Source organism: Loxodonta africana, chromosome 13 (assembly GCF_030014295.1).
Source record: "Loxodonta africana isolate mLoxAfr1 chromosome 13, mLoxAfr1.hap2, whole genome shotgun sequence".
NCBI lineage: Eukaryota > Metazoa > Chordata > Mammalia > Proboscidea > Elephantidae > Loxodonta > Loxodonta africana.
In genome coordinates this window covers 61,778,371-61,802,965 of record NC_087354.1, presented here as the reverse complement: position 1 = coordinate 61,802,965, position 24,595 = coordinate 61,778,371, and the positions used below count along the sequence as shown (strand labels likewise).

Here is a 24,595-nt window from a genome sequence, read left to right as displayed (position 1 = left end):
TGGTGAGAGAGTGGAGAATGGAATATACTTGGGAATTGACTAGAAGGAGTTGGGGAGATTGGTAATGGGGAGAGAAGTGTTCATACATTCATACTCTTGTCCAATATCACAATCAGTACATTTAGCAAATTTGGTAACTTGGTTGCAGTGAATTGACTTTTGGCAAACTGAGTTTCAGTGAATTGGCTCAATGCTAATAGCAATAGAGAAAGCAAAAAGAAGAGGGGATGCAGAGAAGAAAGGAATGAGTTGTGTCTGAGAGTCACTGAATTTGAAAGTTTAGTGAGATGGAGATTTCCAACCGAGTGTTGGAAATACAGGTGTAGGACACAGGAGACTGGTGTTACATGGCATTACGTAGCTTAAGAACAGCAAACTAGGACAAGAGTCCAGTGCTTTGTATTTCTTGCCTGTACTTCCAATGAGTCTGTAAGATGTAGATTTTCTCTTTTAATCAACCCTGAACATAATAGTCATTGTGATGTTAATTACGTCAATGCCAATCCAGAATTTTCTCCACCTAACCCTATACAAAAAAAAGTAGTTATTGTCCCTCAAGACAAAGTTGAAGTTCAGGCTAGAGCAAGAAAATTAAATTAATATCTATTCTTAATAGCCTCAAGAAACTATCCCTCTACCTTATTAAAATAATTTTTCTAAGTTTGGGTAGAGGCAAAACAGCTGAAAGTAAGTTAAAAACTGTTATGGGGATAAGTTATAGATATATTCAATATCACTTCAAACAGCAGTACTAAGACCAATGAGTAAAGCTTGCAAAGAATAAGATTTTGCCCAATTATAGAATAGTCTAACAACCCTTGCCAACACTGGCATGCAAAGCAGAGAGCGTCTCATTTCTGTGTTGTTCAAGTGGAGTTATCAGGAATGTTGGAAGAAATAAGAGTCCTGCAGTAAGTGGGTAATTGAAAAAATGGTCTCATCCTGTTTTATGATTCTAAGATTTTAATTTAGAGGATTTCACTAATATGTAATCAATATAAGATTAAGTGAATAGGGATATTTTTCAACAGCTGGATTTTTTTGGCTTATGTTTAAAAAAAAAAAATAGCCTTACCCTGTGGTTGTGTGTGTATGTGTGTGTGCCTCTTTAATTAACAAAAGTCAGATTCTATTTCTGCCCTCTCCCTCCTCCGCCACACTATTGTGTCATTAGTATATTTGTAAATAATGCATGGATCTTTGGGAATAATTGTCAGTCTTTCTGATATAGGGAGCAAGCATACTATATAAGGAAGTGCTGTTATTATAAATAAATATCCTATCGTGCCCCTAAATAATTATTTTAATGTATAGATTTTGCTACTCCCTGGAGTTAAAACCTCCAGAAAGGAAATTTTGAAAGACCTTTCACGTTAATTTTACAGAAACTCCATCTGGAATATTTTAAAATAAAGCCGTTCAGGAAGAAAACAGTAAAGAGCTTAATTTTCTATTCAGAAAGCATGTTTAGACCTTAGATATTTTGAGTACGTACACTAAAAATAGATCCTTTTTTACTGCCATCAGCCCAATGCTGACTGCATGGACGACTTGCCCACCGACTTTGACGGCTCTCTGGGAGGCCCACCAACCAACCAGATCACAGGTGCCAGTGACACAACTGTGAACGAGAGTTCAGTCACTTTGGACCCTGCTGTCCGGACTGTGGGAGCCTTGCAGGTGGTCCAGGATTCAGACCCCACTCCCCAGGAAGGAGACATCATCTTCATTACCAACAGTAAGTCCTGCTATGCTTAAAGGTGCCGTATTCAAAGGTCTGTTGCCTCATGCAAATTGGAAAAAGATGCCTATTGTCTAGAAAAAAAGATATACTTGTGTGTATGAGTGCCAGGCTAAACACTCATACCAGTTAGGCCTTTCCAGAACGTGCAGGGCGGACAGCAGACCTGGTCCATGGACCCTTACTATTGCCTCCTGACACACTAACACCAGAGCACACACACCACGGCACTGCACACACGTCATGCCCCCTCCTCCGTGGTACCTGAAGCATGTAGGGTGGTGGATCTGGCCTGTGAGGGTGGAGAGCAGGTGAGAGAAGTGCCTATAGGGAATGCTCACCATGACTGGGATAGGGCACAACGCTGCCACTTGTGAGCACCTGCACTGGAGCCCTCCTGAGTGTGCACGTGGCTGTATAGGCTACACTGGACCGCATGCAGAGGGCGCTCTTCCCTGTTGCTAGAGGACTCGGGTATAAATGGCATCCCTTTAGATGGACATTATTGCAGTACAACCTGAATTCCTGTAAATAGTGGCCCTGCATATTAAAATATCCTTTGGCTATTTTCCCCACTACCGCCTCCTGCATAGACAATAACTAAATATTGTTCTATTTTATGATGGTTATTTATCATAAAAATGGAGCCCTGGTGGCGCAGTGGTTAAGAGCTCGGCTGCTGACCAAAAGGTCAGCAATTTGAATCCACCAGCAGCTCTTTGGAAACTGTACGGGGCAGTTCTGTTCTGTCCTATAGGGTCACTATGAGTTGGAATTGACTTGATGGCCGTGGATTTGGTGTGATTTTATCAGAAAAATATTGAGACATCTGTATTAGCATCAAGATTGAAGCTAAAATCTAAAGAGCCTATTTTTCAGTCTAATAGAGTAGAGATAAGAGCCCCAAGAGTTCTAAGAAAATCAGCATGCAAATTAACTTTAGTTTAAGGTTAAAAGGGTGGGTGGTAATTGTAATTTAAAATAAAGTATATTTTTCCCTTGAGAGAAGTAACCTATTCAGTATAGAAAATTTGAAAAAACAGATTGAAGAAAATCACCCATAGTCTCCCCACCTAGCTGTAACCACTGTTAAAGTATTTTGAGGTATTTTCTTTTAAGCCTGCCCTGTTTTTTTTTTTACATATTTGTGATTTTTATAGAATTTATAAAAATCAGGCATGATGAAATTTAAAGATTTTCTGATGAATAAACTAACAAACAATAATCATAGTTGAAAGATGAAAGAAAAAAAAAAGAATGCAAAAAATTACTTAGAGTCCTGTTACCTGGTAGTAACATTAACATTTTGGCATGTATCCTTATAATCTTTTATGATATATTTGAGACCATACCGTAAATGCTGAATGTTGCATATTATAACCATAGATCTTTCACAGGACCTAGCAAAAAGGTGAATTATAGAGGAATTTGGTGATAAGTATCTGCCCATGCAAGGTTTATTAAGTTTTGGTAGATAACAGTTTTAATACCAAAAACTTGACTTCTGGAGGAATAAAGCCCTTAATATTGAAACATTGACCATTAAGCCTTTAAAGGCCCTTAAAGATGAATATTTACCCTTCCCTGTTTTGAAGGCCTAGAGCACTGTCATCCAATATTAATAGAATGCAAGCCATATATGTAATTTTAAATTTTCTAGTAGCCACACTAAAAAAAGAAAATAAAAAGAAACAGGGACAACAAAAAGACAGAGAACCCAATTAAGAAATGGGTAATGGACTTGAATAGGCATTTCTCCAAAGAAGATCTACAAATGGCCAATAAGCACATGAAAAGATGCTCAACATCATAGTTACTAGAGAAATGCATATCAAAACCACAATGAGATACCGCATCATACCCATTAGGATGGCTATTGTCAGAAAAACAAAAACTAACAAGTCTCGATAAGGATGTGAAGATATTGGAAGCTTTGTGCATTTCTGGTAGAAATGTAAAATGGTGAAGCTGCCATAGAAAACAATTTGTTGGTTCCTCAAAAAGTTAAACATAGAATTGTCATATAACCCAGCAATTCCAGTTCTAGGTGTATACCCAAGAATTTTGAAAGCAAAGACTCAAACAGATACTTGTACATCAATGCTCATCACAGCATTATTCACAATAGCCAAAAGTTGGAAACAACCCAAGTGTCCATCAACAGATGAATGGATAAACAAAATGTGGTATAGCCATAAAATGGAAAATTGTAAATGAAGGTAAATGAAGTTCTGATACATGCTGTGACATGGATGAACCTTGAAAACATTATGTTGAATGAAATAAGTCAGGCACAAAAGGACCGTATTAGTCATCTAGTGCTGATATAACAGAAATACCACAAGTGAATGGCTCTAACAAACAGAAGTTTATTTTCTTACAGTCTAGTAGCCTAGAAGTCCAAATTCAGGGTGTCAGCTCCAGGGGAAGGCTTTCTCTGTCGGCTCTGGAGGAAGGTCCTTGTCATCAGTCTTCCCCTGGACTAGGAGCTTCTCCGCACAGGAACCCCGGATCTGAAGAACACACTCTAGTCCCGGTGGTGCTTTCTTGGTTGTCTGAGGTCCTCCTGTCTCTCTGCTTGCTTCTCCCTTTTATATCTCAAAAGAGATTGTCTCAAGACATAATCCAATCTTATAGACTGAGTCCTGCCTCATTAACATAACTGCCACCTACCCCACCTCATTAACATCACAGAGGTAGGATTTACAACACATAGGAAAATCACATCAGATGACAAAATGGTAGACAATCACACTATACTGGGAATCATGGCCTAGCCAAATTGATACAATATTTTTGGGGGCACAATTCAATCCATGACAAGAGTAAATATTGTATGGTCCCACTTATATGAAATATCTAGTTTAGGCAAATCCATAGAAACAAAAGTTTATTAGTGGTTACCAGGGGCTCAGGAAAGAAAAGAATGGGAATTATTGCTGAAGAGGTACTGAGTGTCTATTTGGAGTGATGTAAAACCTTTGGAAATGGATAGTAGTGATGATAACACAACATTTTGAATATAACTAATTTCACTGAATTGTACACTTAAAAATAGTAAAAATAACACACTTTTGTTATGGTATATATAAATATGGCTAGAGATATCAGTCTCTTAGTACAGATACTCCATTCTTATAAAATATTTTTCCTAGGCCATTTGTTTCTAATTAGTCTTATTTATTGGGATTTAACAGAAATTTCCAAACACAATCATTCGTGTTAGATATAAATGGTTTACACGAGGCTGTAGAGTCCTTAAGGGAAAGTGATCTGCCCTTTGTAGATTTGCAAGATGCCTGATGCCCTAATCAAATAGATATTTAATCAATAAATGAACAAATACATGACTAAATTAGTGAAAAGATTTACATTCTCATCAACATCGTAATCAACTCTAATGCTGTCTACAAATAATGTGATTGGGGAAATAAGTATAGTTGGGGATACACTTTTGGAAGAAAGCCCTGGCAATCTACTTCCCAAAAATCAACCATTGGAAACTCTATGGAGCACAAGTCTACTCTGACACATGGGGTCACCAGGAGTCAGCGTCGACTTGATAGAAACCGGTTTCTTTGAAATGGATACAGTATTGTTGTAAGTCACTAATAAATAACCCAACTGACGTAACTTTCCCCCTCATTATTCTTTCCCACTTCATATCTCCACAGACCCAGGAAATTACAGGAAAACAAAGATACAACAGTTAACCGATAACATCTTAAAGACCCCATGTCCAAACAAGGTCACACTCACAGGCACAGGGACTATGATTTCAATATAAATTGTGAAGGGACACAACTCAATCCATGACATACCCATGTCTTTAGTGTTTCTGATATTACTTCTTGTATAACCTCAGGCTCACATGGCAGTCCCAGATCACGTAGCGTTACTTCTCCACCTTAGTACAAGGATTCATTTGTATGAATGCCCAAATATCACCCTCCAATCTTTATCTGCAGGCCTGGTTACACCAGAAACATACTTTACTTTCTGACTACCCAAGTCCAGGCTGTAGATTGTTGGGTTTGCTTCAGTGGGGGAAAAATTCCTTAGGACCAAAGGAAAACACAGTTAATCAAACAGCCCTGTGTGTTCGGAGGCTCCAGAAGGGAGCTGGAGAAAGACAATAGGATTTTCCCTTCCCGAAAAAAAACCTTTGAGTAACACCCTATATCTTCTCAGCAGGGTCTGAAGCCTTCCCTTTATTTTTCAAGAAAGTTGTTGACACCACCATACCTTTCCTTATTTCTCTTATTGAATCACTACATGTCCTCCAGCACTGCCTATAGACCGTAACCCACTTGCCATTCCTTCTACCTCAAACTAGAAGGAACCAAGAGTAGCTCATGAGGTGGAGGGTGAGGCATGTGAGAGACTAAAAATTAAAAAAAAAAAACATTGCCATCCAGTCGATTTGGACTCATAGCAACCCTATGAGACAGAGTAGAACTATCCCTATAGGGTTTCCAAGAAGCAGCTAGTGGATTCGAACTGCTGGCCTTTTGGTTAGCAGCCAAGCTCTTAACCACTGCGTCACCAGGGCTCTAAGAGCCAGAAAAGGCCATGGAGATGACAGCATCAAGATATCTCAGACCTGCCCCCATGCATTCTGAGGCAGACTTGAGGTAATATGTTTGGACAGGGAACCTGGTCTTTAAAGTTTACCAAACCCACCCCGCCCCCAGAAAAAAAAAAAAAATCAAAATTATTGCCATCGAGTTGATTCTGACTCATAGTGACCCTATAGGACAGAGTAAAACTGCCTGATAGGGTTTCCAAGGAGCGGCTGGTGGATTCGAACTGCCGACTTTTTGGTTAGTAGCCGATCTCTTAACCACTGCACCACCAGGGCTCCTCAAAGTTTACAGAAGGAAGCAATATATGTAAATCAGTGTGGAGTTTAAAATTGGCTACTTAAGATGACATGTGGTATAGGTTTCCTCGGGGAAACTTCCTTGCCTAACTTCCTGTCAGCTCTGACCCCTGGGAAAAGAATAGTGTATCTAGTGTGTTGAACAAATACGACTTGAGAGGTGCTCAAAATGCATCTTTATTTTTGCCCACTGCCATTTTAAATTATATTCAGTGGGTGTAATATTCCCCTGCCCCTGGATGAAAATTTCTTCAGGCTCACGAGTTTTTTGCTCACTCTTACATAAATGATAGTTGTAGAGTCCTTTTAAGTCTCAAAGACAGACAAAAACTCAGAAATTAGAATTTTCAATCTAAGATATTACTTACCCTGGACCCAGCTGTATTTTTTCTCTCCTCCCTTAGCTCCACCCTGCTTCAGAATGGATCCCTGCAAGAAAGGGGGCAGGGATAGGGAGAGGGACATGATAGGATTCTCTCTGCTGACAGAAAGGTTGGAGGTCCGAGTCCACCCAGAGGCACCTCGGAAAAAAGAAATGATGATCTACTTCCAAAAGATCAGCCACTGAAAACCCTGTGGAGCACAGTTCTGCTCTGACGCACATGGGTCACCGTGAGTCAGAATCAACTCAGTGGCAACTGGTGCTGGTGCTGATCCCATTAGCTATCATTTTAGTCCCCACCAGGTAAAAGGGGGTATGGGTAGTGGAGTTGGAGAGAGACAAGGACAGTTCTCACAAATCGGTTGGTTGGTCATCTAGCTTCATGCTCTCTAATCCTGGGAACTGTTTAAATCTGGTTTTCTCAAAAGGCACTTACAGGCTATTGGGAAGATTTCTCCCAGGCCCTGTCCTTGGTAATTCCCATGGTTCACAGTAGAGAATCTCTATTAGTTTCTTGATAGGCCTTAGGCAGTCCCTGGTCATCCAACTGTCCGTTTCGCCCTGTCAGCTGAGATCCCTCAACCCCTCCAGGTGATTCTTTTGCCTAGGGCCCAAGATGACCCCAATCCAGCTCCCTCTCCCATGTGTCCCCCTCTGGGACACTCACACATTACTCACCCTGATAGTCATGTTCCAGTACAGCAGCGCTTTCTGGCCTCTGACCCCACACAGGCCATCTGCCTCCTCTCACCATATTTCAGTTTGGAAGGAAAACTGAGTCCATAGTCTGTTTTAACTCTTCTCAGGCTTGAGCTGGTTCTTTCTAAGTCCCACCTACCCAGACAGGGAACATATTTCAAAATCCGATCAGGGTTCCCTTGCAGCAACCCCTCACTGGGTAGGGGCTAGGAGGTAGAGCTTCTCATCTGTTTTGCTAGAGGGGTAGGATTCAGCATGACAATGCTCTCTCCATAGAAAATCTCTTCACCAATCTCCCCACCTTCCTCTCTCTTATGAATTGAATTGTGTCTTCCTAAAATGTGTATCGACTTGGCTAGGCCATGATTCCCAATATTGTGTGGTTTCCTCCATTTTGTGATCTGTTGTAATTTTTTCTGTGTGTTGTAAATCCTAACCTCTATGATGTTAATGAGGCAGGATTAGAGGCAGTTATGTTAATGAGGCATGGTTCAATCTACAGGATTAGGTTGTATCTTGAGTCAATCTATTTTGAGATATAAAAGAGAGAATAAAGTAGAGAGTAGAGGGACCTCATTACCACCAAGCAAGAGGAGTCAGGAGCAGAGTATGTCCTTTAGACCGGGGGTCCCTGTGTTGAGAAGCTCCTAGGCCAAGGGAAGATTGATGATAAGGACCTTCCCCCAGAGCCAACAGAGAGAGAGAGCTGGCACCCTAAATTCAGACTTTTAGCCTCCTAAACTGTGAGAGAATAAATTTCTGTTTGTTAAAGCTATCCGCTTGTGGTATTTCTGTGAGAGCAGCACTAGATAACTAAGATACTCTCCTTCTGCCCCCTTTTTATTGTCTCAAAATAGGTCACAGGGTCAAGAATCATGGAACAGGTTCACATTCATATTCACTGTACATCTATCAATGGGGTGGGTTTAAGGGGTGGGTAGTTGTTATAGAGTCTGTCTCATACATCGTTGCTATCTACATCTCTTCAGTAGAAACTGAGGCAGGAAGATTCTTATAACAGTGCAAAGGAATTAGTTCCTGAATGTCTTGATAAGGTTCGCATGAGAACCACATTCTTAGATGATTGTTGTTCTTTTTTTTTTTTTATTGTGTTTTAGATGAAGGTTTACAGAGCAAATTAGTTTCTCATTAAACAACTAATACACATTATTGTTGTTCTTGTTAGCTGCTGTCCAATCGCCCCAATTCACAGACACCCCATTCACAATGGAACAAAACACTGCCTGGTCCTGCACCATCCCCACGATCAGTTAGGGATCAAACTGTTGTGATCCAAAGGGTTTTCACTGGCTGATTTTCAGAAGTACATCCCCAGGCCTAGTCTGTCTTAGATGATATATCTATTAAACTTTTCAAAGAAACTAGAGATAGGTCAGTCTCTTAGAATAAAATATGCTCATACTCTTCAAAATGCCCTCACAAGACAAAAATAATCGTTGAAGCCTAGCTGAAGCTGTGGCACAGAAAAAGGTAGTTTTCATGCTACCACTGCAGCCACCTAGTAGCTCTCCAGGGGCACATACTCCATACTGATTATGAGAAGAACTTCCAAAAAGAGTTCATTCAGAGACTTGTGTTTAGCCTGTGGAATGATTCTCATTCTGCTTTGGGGAACTCAGTATAAATCTGAGGATTCTTCACTGCTAAAGACACATTTCTCTTAAAATTGGGCCAAGAGTGACATTTATTTTTTTAATTTTTAAGCCCAGTGTACATTATTTAGGGAGCAATTGGTGAAGGATTCAGAACATTTATTTTCAAAACTTTCAAATGTGCCTAGACTCTCTCTGACCACACCTGAAGATCAAAACAAGAGAGAGAGTGTGCATTTAGAATTTTTCCTGGGCACCCAATTTTGAATCTCTGTGAGTCAAGATAACTGAGAGAGCTGGCGTGACCATCACGTTTTCATTTCAAACATGCAGCCACACTTTGCTATATTTGCAAAACAGCAATTTCCAGGCTTATGTGACTACAAGGGGAGCTCTGGTGGCACAGTGGTTAAGTGCTCAGCCACTAACCAAAAGATCAGCAGTTTGAACCCACCAGCTGCTCCATCGGAGAAGGATGTGGCAGTCTGCTTCCGTAAGGATTTATAGCCTTGGAAATCCTATGGGAGTTCTACTCTGTCTTGTATGGTCGCTATGAGTCAGAATCAACTCGACGGTAATGGGTTTTTGGAATAGGATGTGACTGCAAAATATACAATGCCTTCCAGAAATAAACACTTTTAGGTAAAGCATTCCAGCATTTATGAGAGAGTACAAGAGTGAGTAGCCATGTTTGCTTTTTTGACTTGCGTTAAAATCTGAAATGGCAAAGCATCTACTGTTGACTATGAATAAATACGTGAGCTCCCCTGATGCCCATAAGACTCACATTAGCTCTGGAAAGATGATTGCTTTGATTTGTGAACATGTTCCATTGTAGAAGATAAAAGAATCATCCAAACATTTAAGATCTTAGACCTCACTATCATTTCTCCTTCAGGAAATAGTTAAGCCATGGTGGACTACTTCTCTACAAAATGGAGCATTTGCAGATTGTAATACTGCTCCATATAATCACTGGAGGTGTCTCTTAATGTGCTGGGTCCCTGAAGCAACATAACCCGCTTATTTCTGAGCCCTCCAGCTCAGCAGCTCAATGACAACTTCCACAGGGGGAAGAGCAAAGATGTTTATGATAAGCACATACTCTGATGATCAAGTAACCCAAATGGCAACCAGCCAATCCACTGTCCACATGGTTTTCCGTGATAACATTCCTGCTGGATTAAAAGCATTTCCAGTCCAAGAAAGTGCCCGGGATTTTCCTGTCTTGCATGCCTGGTGCCCCTGACAGAGAGGAATGAGGATCTGCAGACTGACAAACAGCCTGTGAGAGAATTAATCAATTTAGACCAAAGATATATTGCCACTTGGAGCACTCAACCTGAGTATGGCACCCAGAAGAAACTTGTCGTCCTGAAATGAAGGAGCTCAGCCAGCAGATTAAATCCATTCATTGCTGGAAGATTGTCTCAGATGTTCTGAGATACTCATTGATAATCACATTTTCAAATTGATTAATTCCTCACAAGGCTGTCTTGCTTTTGATAAATGCCATACCTCTGCCACTGTTACAAGAGTGAGCTGGGAAAAGGACTCTTAACCAGACATGTACGCACTGAACATAAACCTCAGTGTGAGATGGCAGCTGATGGCAGGAAATACAACTGGCAGGTCAGCACTTTTTCAATGTTTGAGCAGCATCAAGTGTAAATAAGATAACGTTTTTGTTTGTATTTCAATTCTGAAGCAAATCACTGGGAAGTTACAACATTCTGAGATTAAGAAAGCAGGAATATCTGAAAATGCCTTTTGGATGACGTAAAAAATGACTGAGAATTCAGAGTGTAAGGGTTCAGAAAGGAAATCCATTGGTTCAGAAAACTAAGTGTAACTATCAGAACTTAATTGGAGCTACTTGAAGTCAGATGATATAATGGAAAGACACTGGTCAGAGGCAAGAAATTCAGGCCTTCATCCCGATTTGGCCTTCAGTTTGCTGTGTGACCTTGGGTAAGTAACTTACCCTCTGTACAATTCCTTTCCCTCACCTGTCAAATAAGGCAGTTGTACTAGTAGATGATTTCTAAGATCCCTTCCGGCTCCATAGAGTCCTAGGTGGTGCAAACAGTTAACATGCTCAGCTGTTACCCAAAAAGTTTGAAGTTCAAGTCCACCCAGATGCACCTCAGAAGAAAGGCCTTGTGATCTACTTCTGAAAAATCAGCCATTGAAAACCCAGTGGTGCACAGTTCCACTCTGACACAAATAGGGTCACTGTGGGTTGGAACTAACTCAGTAACTTTTTTTTTTTTTCCAGTTCCATAAATCTATGATTAAAGTTAAAATTCTTACCACGGCGCCCTTAGCAAATCTTGCTAGGAAAGTGTCAAGATCTTGCTTCCTCACTTACAAGCCCTTCTTGCCACCCTTCTCCTTCCAGCACCACTAAGCCAACCTAGCAATAATTGTTGCCTCAGCTCTGTCCACACTGCCACATTCCTTGGGACTGTAGAGGGTTATCATGAGACTCCAACATGGGTTCATATCAAAAGAATGGTTGAAAAGACAGTGGGTAGAGGCAGCTGGAAGGGACAGCAGCACCACTGGCCTTGGTCCATAGTGGGGACTTGTCTGCTTTCAAGATTATGATACACAGTGAACCTTGCACACAGAGCATTACAGCCCTCCATGTGCACAAGGCTCTCTACTCACCTGGTCTCTGGAAAGCTGTTAGTGTCAATTTCAATAGTAATACCTATGATGGCATGTGATGTAAACTAAAATATTAGGTAGAGCAACTTTTCTTTATTCAATTTTAATATTGATCCTAGACAATGGGCAAACAATACTTGGAAAAAAGTATAGTGCTTTTTCAGTAGGGAATGATGTGGATCTAAATTCAATTCTTTGTATGTATTTGAATACACAGTTTGGTACTTAGGCCCAGTAGCTATACATACAATTTTATGTATTTATAAGGCTTATCATTTTTACAGTAAATACCACTTATATTGTCTCATTTTTTCTCTTGGGGAAGTAAACCAAACCAAACCCATTGAATATCTGACTCATAGCAACCTTATAGGACAGAGTAGAACTGCCCTATATTTATAGGGTTCCCTAAGAGCAGCTTGTAGATTCAAACTGCCGACCTTTTGGTTAGCAGCCAAGCTCTTAACTACTGCACCACCAGAGATCCCTTGGAAAATAGTAAAAAAAAAAAAAAAAAAACTAAAAGCCTGTGCAGTTGTTTGGAATTGGTATTGTCTTCATTTTACAAATGAGGATGCCGAAGCACCGGTACTTCAGACTTGTTAGTCCCCAGTCAAGGAAGAATCCTCTCTCACCCAACCCCAATTCCAGGGAGGTTTATACTTTATATGAGTCTATTCATGTATATGTCAGATAAATGTAATGAAAATCAGTGATAACTACCTAAGAATAGCTCCAGTTCATCTAAATATTTTAAACCTTACTCTATTTTACTTGTTACCAGAATATTTAAGCTCCAGACATTGTATTAAGGATTTAGCTTAACTCGTTAACAAGTTGAATGCTAAAAAGCACATTTCTCTCCTTATTACGATGAAGTACGAAGCAGAAAATGTTTTGTAAAATAATTCAATTTAATAATTAATATCACTTCATTATTAAAGCAGCAGGAATTAAGAAACCTTAGTATTATCTTTCAAGGATTCTTGCTTTCTTCCAGCAGAAAGAAATACCTTGATTTCATTGATTGACCTTTCTGCCTAAGATCTCAAAGCATAATTCACCCATCATATCTGATTCTGTCTTCATAACATTCTTGCATAGTAGACTTAGGCAGTAATATCTATTTCAAAAGGAAAAACTGAAGCATGGGGGCTAAATCAAGTTTCCCATCCTAGCCCAATTGTCTTTCCAATCCTGAATGACCCAGCTAAACTGGTTTCCTTATAGAGAAACGCCAGAAAACTAATAGTAAAGAGTTAAAAATGGAATAACTTCAAATAGTAAAGAGTTAAGAATGGAATTAAAACACGCCAACAGGAGGTGATTTAAAACTCAAGGGGCATCAGAACTGGTCTTTTTGGTAAAGGAACTATCAAGAGTCAACTTGATATTTGTGGCTAAACATGATAGCTTGAACCTACAGGTTTATCTCTGCTACCTACCAAAGTCCCACCAAAGAACTTATAAAAGGCATAAACCTACATGGACAAAAAGAACTGAGGAAAGATCATAGCAAACACGATTCAACAACTTTTGGACAGCAAATTTTGGAAATTCGCTTGATGAAGTGGACAAAATGGAAATCTAAGTGCCTCCCTGTCTTAGTCATCTAGTGCTGCTATAACAGAAATACCACAAGTAGATGGCTTTAACAAAGAGAAATTTATTCTCTAACAGTCTAGGAGGCTAGAAGTCGGGGAAGGCTTTCTCTGTTGCCTCTGGGGGAAGGTCCTTGTAATCTTTCACTGGTTGAGAAGCTTCTCAGTGTAGGGACCCTGGGTCCAAATGACGTTCTATGCTCCTCCCAGTGCTTCTTTCTTGGTGGTTTGAGGTCCCCATGTCTCTTTGCTCGCTTTTCTCTTTTATATCTCAAAAGAAATTGCCTTAACACAAAACCTAATCTTGTAGACTGCCTGTAATCCTGCCTCATTAACATCATAGAGTTAGGATTTACAACACATAGGAAAATCACATCAGATGACAAAATGGTAGACAGTCACACAATACTGGGAATCATGGCCTAGCCACATTTTTAGGGGATACAATTCAATTCATAACACTCCCTAAGAGAGAAGCCAAACAGAAAACAAGAAGTTTTGCAACCAGAACCCTAGAAAGCCTCAGGATGTAGGGGCACCAGATCCCTGTGAAGGCTGCAGCACAGAGTGGTGCTAAAAAGAAAAAGAGTAGTTGAACAACTGTGTAAAAAGAATTTACACAGATTCCCTCCTGCAGATTTCCTTTTCCATCCTGAGATTCTTGGTAGGTGTATTAGGCCGATGTTCACGTCGCTTCTCCAGTTAGCAAGCCATGCCCTTACCCACCGAATCACGATGCCTCATTTGTAAATATGAATGGAGATGAAGGACAATGCGATAATTGAGAGAAACAACTAAAAGATGAATACACAAATAGTTTTTTAAAAGGAACTCCTAGGAAATCAAGAAAATTCAGAACACAGAATTCTTTAAACTGTAATTTCTGTCCTTACAGAGAGATGACATGATATTGCATCCATGAAAGAAGAAAGAAATGCTAAGAAAAAAAGGAGCATTCCAAGAATAAGAAAGAGAGAGCTCTTAGAAATTAACCACAGAGAGATGAAAATTTCCATGGAATGATTAAAAGATAAAGTTGAGGAACTCCCCCAGAATTAAAACAAGAAGGGAGAGATGGAAACTAAAAGGCAATAGAAAATCGAAGAGAAAGGAGAAATGACAAGAAGAAAATCATCCACAAAAAGTGATTATAATACAAGAAAATTTCCCAGAACTGAAGGACCTGACTTTCCAGATAGAAAGTACATGGCACAACAAATGAGAAGACCCAGACTAAGGCATGTGATTGTGAAATGCCAGAACAGAGATGAAGGAGAAAAAAAAAAAAAAAATGTAGGCCCTATTTTTTTTATGTTAAAGACCCAGGAGTCAGAAAAGGAGCCCACATCTCAGGAGCAATATTAGATATTAAAAGACAATGAAGCAATGATTTCAAATGCTGAAAGAAAATTATTTCCAACTGAGATTTATATACCTAACCAAAGTATCAACCAAACATGAGGGTGCATTTTTCAGAAATGCAAAATCTTATAATGAAAATTTGCGTCCTGTGTACCCTCTCTTAGGGTGTGCTTCCCCAAAATGAAAGAATAAACCAAAGGAGAGGGGGAAAGTCATAGTATCCTAGAAACAGGTGACCATTTCAGAAGACAGGTAAAGGGAATTCCCAAGATATAGGTGAAGAAAACCCCAGGCCCAGGGCTGTGTAGCAGCAAATCCAGATTGGAGGAGAACACAGAACTGCAGGAGCGATGTTCCCAAAGGCAAAAACTGCACCTGCCAGGTGTGTTTGAATATGTGGAGATAAGTTTTATAATTCTTTGATTAAATTGTTGTTGTCATTGATGTCAGGTGCCGTTGAGTTGGTTTCGACTCTTAGCTACCCTGTGTACAACAGAATGAAATACTGGCCAGTCCTGTGCCATCCTCACAGTCGTTGCTACGTTTGAGACTATTGTTGCAACCACTGTGTCAAGGCGTCTCATTGAGGGTCTTCTTCACTGACCCTGTACTTTACCAAGCATGATGTCCTTCTCCAGGAACTAGTCCCTCCTGATAAAACAAAAAAAAGAAAGAAAACGAAAAAGCCCCATTGCTGTCAAGCCAATTCAGACACATAGCAATCCTATAGGACAGAGTAGATCTGCCCCATAGGGTTTCCAGAGAACAGCTGGTGGATTCAAACTGCTGACCTTTTGGTTAGCAGCCATATCACTTAACCACTGTGCCACCAGGGCTCCTTCCTCCTGAAAACATGTCCAAAGTATATGAGATGAAGTCTCACCATCCTCGCTTCTGCGGAGCATTCTGGCTGTACTTCTTCCAAGGACAGATTTGTTCATTCTTCTGGCAGTTCATGGTGTATTCAGTATTCTTCGCCAGCACCATAAATCAAAGGCATTAATTCTTCTTTAGTCTTTCTTATTCATTGTCTGGCTTTCACATGCTTATGAGGCAATTAAAAATGCCATGAATTGTGTCAGGTGCACCTTAGTCCTCAAGGTGACATCTTTGCTTTTTAACACTTCAAAGAGATCTTTTGCAGCAGATTTGCCCAATGCAATATGTCGTTTGATTTCTCGACAGCTGCTTCCATGGGTACTGATTGTAGATCCAAGTAAAATGAAATCCTTGACAACTTCAATCTTTTCTCTATTTATCATGATGTCCAGTTGTAAGGATTTTTGATTTATGTTAATGTGTAATCCATACTGAAGGTTGGTAGTCTATGATCTTCATCAGTAAGTGCGTTAAGTCCTCTTTACTTTCAGCAAGCAAGGTTGTGTCATCTGCATATCCCAGGTAGTTAATAAGTTTTCCTCAGATCCTGATGCCTCGTTCTGCTTCATATAATCCAGTTTCTCAGATTATTTGCTCAGCATACAGATTGAATAAGTGTGGTAAAAGGATACAACCCTGACGCACACCCACACCTTTCCCAATTTTAAACCACACAGTATCACCTTGTTCTGTTCAAACAACTGCCTTTGTCTATGTACAGGTTCCACATGAGCACAGTTTAAAGAGACTAATTGGTTGAATTAGTAATGTCAAAAAAAAAAAAAAAATGCATTTCAGTTACATTGATTATTAACTCCAGGAAAAACAAACACTACAAGAAATGATAGGTCATCAGAGTACTCTGTTGACTTAGCAATGCACAATATTTACATAATCATCATAATGGAAAGGAGCCCTGGTGGCACAATGGTTAAGCTCCCAGCTGCTAACCAAAAGGTCACCAGCATTTCCACAGAAGAAGAGACCTGGTGATCTGTTCCTGTAGCAATTACAGCCTAGGAAACCCTATGGGGCAGTTCTACTCAGTCGATTTGGGTCTCTTTGAGTGAGAATCGACTTGACGGCACCTAACAACAATAAGCACAATATTTACATACTCATCATAATGTAAATTCTGAATATTGATTAAACCAAAAATTGAGATATAACTGTTGGAGGATGTAGGGAGGGGAAGTCATGCAGAGAAAGGGACATGGACAGGTTGTAAGATAAGTAAATGTTCACAGTTCATATTAAGAAGTGCAGACATCATATATTAAAATGATAAGAAAAATAGCAGTATGAGCATGTTATTTAGAAAAATGGAAGTAAATATCAGAAGAAACAGCCAAGAGAATCAAAACTGCCTGAGGGAACAGGAGTCAGAGAAGGGAGCTGTGTGTCACATGGCTGCTGTTCAGGGTTTTTTGTTGTTGTTATTGTTGTGTTGTAACCCTTGTGATACTGTTTGTCTTCTTAAGCTATATTCCTGGTATGAAATAAAAACTTTTAAATAAATTTGATTAAAAAATTAAATCTAAAATAAGGATAAAACAAAAAGGGTCTGTTGATGAACAACTAAGGAATAAATGCAGTAATTCAAAACATTATTTGTATTAACATCCCCTAAAAATGTGCTTTTCACTGTAGTGAAAATTATGGCCTTGCAAGGCATACCAATTTCAGAAAATATATATGATACCAATTTTTTTAGAGTGTTTACTTTTGCATGTTATATTTATATTAGGTTTGAAATGTACTAGGGCCTAGGTTTATTTTATAAATTAGTGGCTTCAGTTTTTACGGTGAAATTACTTCCCAGTGCTCAAGCCAGTAATCTGGAGTTACCCTCTATTTGTCCCACTCTGTTGCCCTTCAATACAATCACCAAGTCCTGTTCATTCCACCTTTTTTAATATTTCTCCATGTACCATTTCCCTCTGCCACTGCTATAATTCAAGATTTATCCTCTCATACCTTGATTTTTGCCTTGGCCACCATTTCGATCTCCCTATCTCTAGTCTTGCTATCCTCCAGTCTGTCCTCATCTTGCATTCTAGATAATCATCATCTATAGAAATCTGATTTTGTCACTGTTCTGCTCAAAAAACTTAAACACCTATGGGTTAAAATCTCAACTTGACTAATCTAAACAAATCATTAAGCATTTGGCCTCTGTAGGTGTCTCCATGATTGTTCACCACTCCCACTTGGCACTTGACCTGGAAGTAATTCTAAGCTACTTGTGGGTCCAGACAGACTGCCTCCAGCCCTCTCCCTCCACCAGCCAATTTCTGTGTATCCTTCAAGCACATCTCATCTGCTGTCTCCTCTAGGCTGGTTTCTCTGCTATTCTAAGAAGAATCCAGTGTTTCTTCTCCTATGTTCCTTCCCACTGCTTTTTGTATCTCATCCACATTTAGTTATCTCTATTATAATTTCTTGAGCAATTGTCTGTCACTCCACTGAACTTGTAGATCCTTAAAGGGTTTGGATTGTGGCTTTTCACCTTCATGTCCCCATATCCAACAATTTTATGGCGTTCAGTTAGACTCAACAAACATTAGCTGAATGATTATGTTGAATTTTAATTTAATTTACATTTTAATAGTAATGATTAGAAGACAGAAGAGACTTTATTGCAATATGTATTTATATCCTGTCAAATAATGAAGAGAAAAAATATATATCCATACATGGAAAGAGAAAGAGGGAGGGAGGAAAGTGGGAGAGAGCGAGCAAGCAAGAGAGAGAGAGATCCTCCAAAAATATCTGAGGGCTATAATTTACGGACTAAGGCACCAGCAGACGAGCCTCCCTATAGACCAGTTCTTCAGGGATGACCCTGTAACCCTAACCCCATGTTATGGAGGAGCACAAATACTAAAATGGTCCTCATCACAAAGAGAGGGAGACTAATGCCTTATGAAAATGGACTGATGATTTATTATTTAGCATTACTGATAATGTACTGCACGGCAGAAGACAGGATTAAAAAGAGTGGAGAGAGATGAAGTGGCGGAAGTATCAGCAATCAGAAAGACATGTTATAGAGAAAGGCTTTAATGCCTCAACACACATAAATTTCTGCAAATGCTTTGGTAATGTCATGAAAACCAAGTGCTCAGAAACCAGTGTGGACTTAACTAAAGCTTTTCATTTTTGGTTTGTCATTTTTTATGTCAAGCCATTATTAATGAAGATGACCCTATTACAGATAATCTAGGGAAGAGGCAATCCCTTGACTTTGAAATCAGACAGATCTGGGCTCAAGTCCTGCTTTGGTCATTTACTAACTGTGGCCAAGTCACTTAACCTCCCTCATCTCTAAAATCATCAGAGGATAACCTACCTCACAGGTTTGTTGTGAAAAGTAAATGAGCCCATGGTTTCAAAGTTCCAAGGGTAGCACCTGGCACTTGATAAATCATAAATGTTACCTCTCTCCCCATGCCACCTCCACATGAGAACATACATTGGACAGAGATGTCACAATTAACTATCAGTGCAATTGAAATTTCTTGATGATATAAAAATACCAACGTCTTCCTCAAATAGACGCCAACACATTTCTCCAGGGCTGGATATCTCTAAGGTCTATCCAAAGCCATCTGCCTACCTGTGGGGCTGAAAACTTTACCGTGCTCTTCTTTAACCACCAGAATTAGTTCCCAAGCTAGAACAGCATGCTTGCCTAGTAATTTATTTTTTTCATTAATTGATTATTTGAGTTATAAACTGCAATCTTTACTACCATGATCTCATATAAAATAACGACCAACCTAATAACACCATTTACAGAGAAACCTCTCAAGTTATCCACATCATCACTGATCAGCTCATCAATAAATCAACAACCCATTAGTGTCAGTTCCTAAAAGGTTGTAATTAACCACTTTGTACACATGGCTGTGAATTGGTTACATTAAAAAGATAATGGTCCTATTTATAATCTTAGACAGGAATTTGAACATACAGATCTACAAACAATTGATCTATGGATAAACTAATAATTTAAGATATGCTGAGTCTTTTGAGTCGGAATCGACTCTACGGCACTGGGTTTCTGGGAGTCTTTTTGTGGAGGCAGTAGTGGTTCAGTGTTAGAATTCTTACTTTCCATTAGGGAGACCCAGTTTCGATTCCCAGCCAATTACACCTCAAGTACAGTCATCACCCATCTGTCAGTGGAGGCTGTCAGAGGAGGCTTGCATGTTGTTATGTAGAAGAACAGATTTTTGTGGAGCTAAAGTGGCCTAGGAAGAAAGACCTGATGACCTGCTTTTGAAAAATCAACCAAAGAAAACAATGTGAATCACAATGGTCCAATCCTGTTGTGCATGGGGCCACCATGAATCAGAGGCCAACTCAATGGTAGCTAACAACATCCAGTCTTTGTGTGTATGTGTGTCTGTGTGTGCATACACACTTTAGGTGAACGTTTACACTCCAGTTAATTTCTCATTCAAAAGGTTATACACACATTATTTTGTGACATTGGTTGCAGGCCCCACAATGTGACAATATGCTCTCTCTTTATACCCGGGTTCCTTGTGTCCATTTGTCCAGATCCTGTCCCCTCCCTTCCTGCCTTCATGTCCTGCCTTTGGACAGGAGATACCTATTTGGTCTTGTTTATTTTATTTTACTTTTTTCAGAATTTTTTAACTTTTTTTTTTTTTTTTTTGTACTTTAGATGAAAGTTTACAGAGCAGCTAGCTTCTCATTAAACAATTCGTACACATATTGTTTTGTGACATCGGTTACCAACCCCACCACATGTCAACATTCTTCCTTCTCAAATCTGGATTTCTATTACCTGCTTTCCTGTCCCCTCCTGTCTTCTAGTCCTTGCCCCTGGGCTCACGTGCCACTTTAGTCTCGTTTTGTTTTATGGACTTGTCTAATCTTTGGCTGAAGGGTGAACCTCAGGAGTGACTTCCTTACTGAGCTAAAAGGGTGTCCAGGGACCATACTCTTGTGGTTTCTCCAGTCTCTGTCAGGCCAGTAAGTCTGATCTTTTTTTGTGAGTTAGAATTTTATTCTACATTTTTCCCCAGTTCTGTCCGGGACCCTCTGTTGTAATCTCTGTCAGAGCAGTCAATGGTGGTAGCCAGGCACCACCTCATCGTACGGGACTCAGTCTGGTGGAGGCTGTGGTAGTTGTGGTCCATTGGTACTTTGGACTAATCTTTTCATTGTGTCTTTAGTTTTCTTTATATTCTCTTGCTTCTGACGGGGTGAGACCAGTGAAGTATTTTAGATGGCTGCTCACAAGCTTTTAAAAACCCAGACACTGATCACCAAAGTAGAATGTAGAACATTTTCTTTATAAACTATGTATGCCAATTGAGCTAGATATTCCCCAATACCGTGGTCCCCACAGCCCTCAGCCCAGCAATTCGGTCCCTCAGGGAGTTTGGATGTGTCCGTAGAGCTACCATGACCTTGCCTTGGACAAGTTGTGCTGGCTTCCCCAGTATTGTGTACTGTCTTACCCTTCACCAAAGTTACCACTTATCTATTGTCTATTTAGTGTTTCTCCACCCCCACCCCTTCCCTCCCTCGTAACCATCAAAGATTGTTTCTTTTTGTGTGTAAACCTGTTCATGAGTTTTTACAGTAGTGGTCTCATACAATATTTGCCCTTTTGTGATTGACTTAGTTCACTCGGCATAATGCCCTACGGATTCATCCATGTTGTCAGATGCTTCACAGATTCATCATTGTTCTTTCTCCTTGTTTAGTACTCCATTGTATGTATGTACTATAGTCTGTTTATCCATTCATCTGTTGATGGGCATCTAGGTTGTTTCCATCTTTTTGCTATTGTGAACAATGCTGCAACGAACATGGGTGTGTATATGTCTCTTCATGTGAGGGCTCTTATTTCTTTAGGATATATTCCTAGGAGTGGGATTGCTGAATCGTATGGCATTTCTATTTCTAGCTTTTTAAAGAAGCGTGATATCATTTTCCAAAATGGTTGTACTATTTTGCATTCCCACCAGCAGTGCATAAGAGTACCGATCTCCCCATAGCCTCTCCAACATTTGTTATTTTCTGTTTTTTTTTTTATTTGTGCCAGTAATGCTGGGTGAGATGGTATCTCATTGTGGTTTTGATTTGCATTTCTCTAATGGCTTTTTTTTTTTCTTGATGGCTAGTGATTACGAGCATTTCCTCATGTGTCCGTTAGCCACTTTAATGTCTTCTTCGAAGTGTCTGTTCATTTCCTTTGCCCGTTTTTTAATTGGATTATTTGTCTTTTTGGTGTAGAAGTGTTGGATTTTCCTGTAGATTTTAGAAATTAGACCTTTGTCAGATTTGTCACAGCCAAAATTTTTTTCCCAGTCTGTAAGTTCTCCTTTTACTCTTTTGATGAAGTCTTCTGATGAGCATAGCTGTTTAATTTTTAGAAGATCCCAGTTATCTAGCTTAACTTCTGGAGTTTGTATATTGTTAGTTATGGTTTGTATCCTGCTAATGCCGTGTATTAGGACCTCTAATATTGATCCTATTTTTTCTTCTCTGATCTTTATAATTTTTGGTTTTATATTTAGGTCTTTGATCCATTTTGAATTACTTATTGTGTATGGTGTGAGGTATGGGTCCTGTATCATTTTTTTGTAGATGGACATCCAGTTTTGCCAGCACCATTTGTTAAAAAGACCATCTTTTCCCCATTTGATGGACTTTGGGCTCTTGTCGAAGATCAGGTGACTGTAGGTGGATGGCTTTACATCTGGGTCCTCAATTCTGTTCCATTGGTCAATGTTTCTGTCGTTGTACCAGTTTCAGGCTGTTTTGACTACCATAGCTTGTATGGTAGTTTCTGAGGTCAGGTAGTATTTTATTCTTCTTATTCAGAAATGCTTTACTTATCTGGGACCTCTTCCCTTTCCATATAAAGTTAGCGATTAGTTTTTTCTCATTTCTAAAGAATGCTGTTGGTATTCGGATCAGGATTGCATCGTATTTATAGGTTGCTTTTTTTTGGGGGGGGGGTAGAATTGACATTTTCGCAATATTGAGTCTACCTATCCATGAGCGTGGTATGTTTTTTCCATTTATGTAAATATCTTTTGGTTTCTTGCAGTTGTATTTTGTAGTTTTCTTTTTATAAGTGTTTTACATCTCTGGTTAAATTTATTCCTAAGTATTTTATTTTTTTAAGGGCTAGTATAAATGGTATCATTTTCCTGATTTCGTTTTCAATTTTTTCTTTATCGGTGTATAGGAATCAAGTGATTTTTGTATGTTTATCTCATATCCTGCAAGTCTGTTGAATCTTTCTATTAGTTCTAGTAGTTTTCTGATTGAGTCTTTTCAGTTTTCTATGTATAGCATCATATCATCTGCAAAGAGAGACAATTTTATTTCTTCATTACCAATTTGGATGCCTTTTATTTCTTTTTCTTGCCTTATTGCTGTAGCTAGGCCTTCCAGAACAGTGTTAAATAAGAGTGGTGATAAAGGGCATCCTTGGCTTGTTCCTGTTCTCAAGGGAAATGTTTTCAGCCTCGCTGCATCGAGAGTAACGTTGGCTGTTGGTTTTGTATCCGCTTTGCTGTTGAGTCAATTCCAATTCTTCATAACGACCCTATAGGACAGAGTAGAACTGCCCCATAGCGTTTCCAAGGAGAGCCTGGTGGATTCGAACTGCCGATCTTTTGGTTAGCAGCCATAGCACTTAACCACTATGCCACCAGGGTTTCCCTGGTTTTGTATAAAAATGCCCTTTATTATGTTGAGGAATTTCCCTTCTATGCCTGTTTTATTGAGAATTGTATCTGGAATGGGTGTTGGACTTTGTTGAATGCCTTTTCTGTGTTGATTGAGATGATCATGTGATTCTGTTCTTTTATTTATGCTGTCATGGATTGAATTGTGTCCCCCCAAAAAATCTGTCAACTTTACTAGGTCATGATTCCCAGTATTGTATGATTGTCTACCACTTTGTCATTTAATGTGATTTCCCTATGTGTTGTAAATCCTATCATTTTGATGTTAATGAGATGGATTATCAGCAGTTATATTGATGAGATCTACAAGATTAGATAGTGTCTTAAGCCAATCTCTTTTGAGGTATAAAAAAGAGAAGTGAGCAGACAGGGACGGGGACCTCATACCACCAAGAAAGCAGAGGCAGGAGAAGAGCCTGTCCTTTGGACCTGAGGTTCCTGTGTGGAGAAGCTCCTAGTCCAGGGGAAGATTGATAACAATGATCTTCCTCCAGAGCCAACAGAGAGAGAAGGCCTTCCCCTGGAGCTAAGACATTGAATTTGGACTTCTAGCCTACTGGACTATGAAAGAATAAACTTCTGTTTGTTTAAGTCATCCACTTGTGGTATTTCTGTTAAAGCAGCACTAGATAACTAAGACATATGTGGTGGATTACACTGATTGATTTTCTAATGTTGAACCATCCTTGCATACCTGATATGAATCCTACCTGGTCATGACGTATTTTTTTTTTTTATATATATATATATATGATGCTACGTTCATTTGGCTAGAATTTATTTGATAATTTTTGCATCTATATTCATGAGAGACATTGGTCTGTAATTTTCTTTTTTTGTGGTGTCTTTGCCTGGTTTTGGTATCAGGGTTATGATGGTTTCATAGTATGAATTCAGAAGTATCCCTTCCTTTTCTATGTTTTGAAATAGTTTGAGTAGTACTGGTGTAAGCTTTTCTCTGAATGTTTGGTAGAATTCACCAGTGAAGCCATCTGGGCCAGGGCTTTTTATTGTTGGA

At 39.4% G+C, this 24,595-nt stretch overlaps 1 protein-coding gene across 2 annotated transcripts in view; it reads left to right on the top strand.

Annotated features, from left to right (window-relative positions):
• RNF150 (ring finger protein 150) overlaps nt 1-24,595 on the top strand; it is a 317,481-nt gene that overhangs the window by 229,608 nt on the left and 63,278 nt on the right. For both annotated transcript variants that reach the window (XM_064267530.1, XM_003417507.4), the window contains exon 6: nt 1,528-1,738. In XM_064267530.1, coding sequence (XP_064123600.1) covers nt 1,528-1,738 — 211 coding nt within the window. The remainder of the gene's footprint in view (nt 1-1,527; nt 1,739-24,595) is intronic.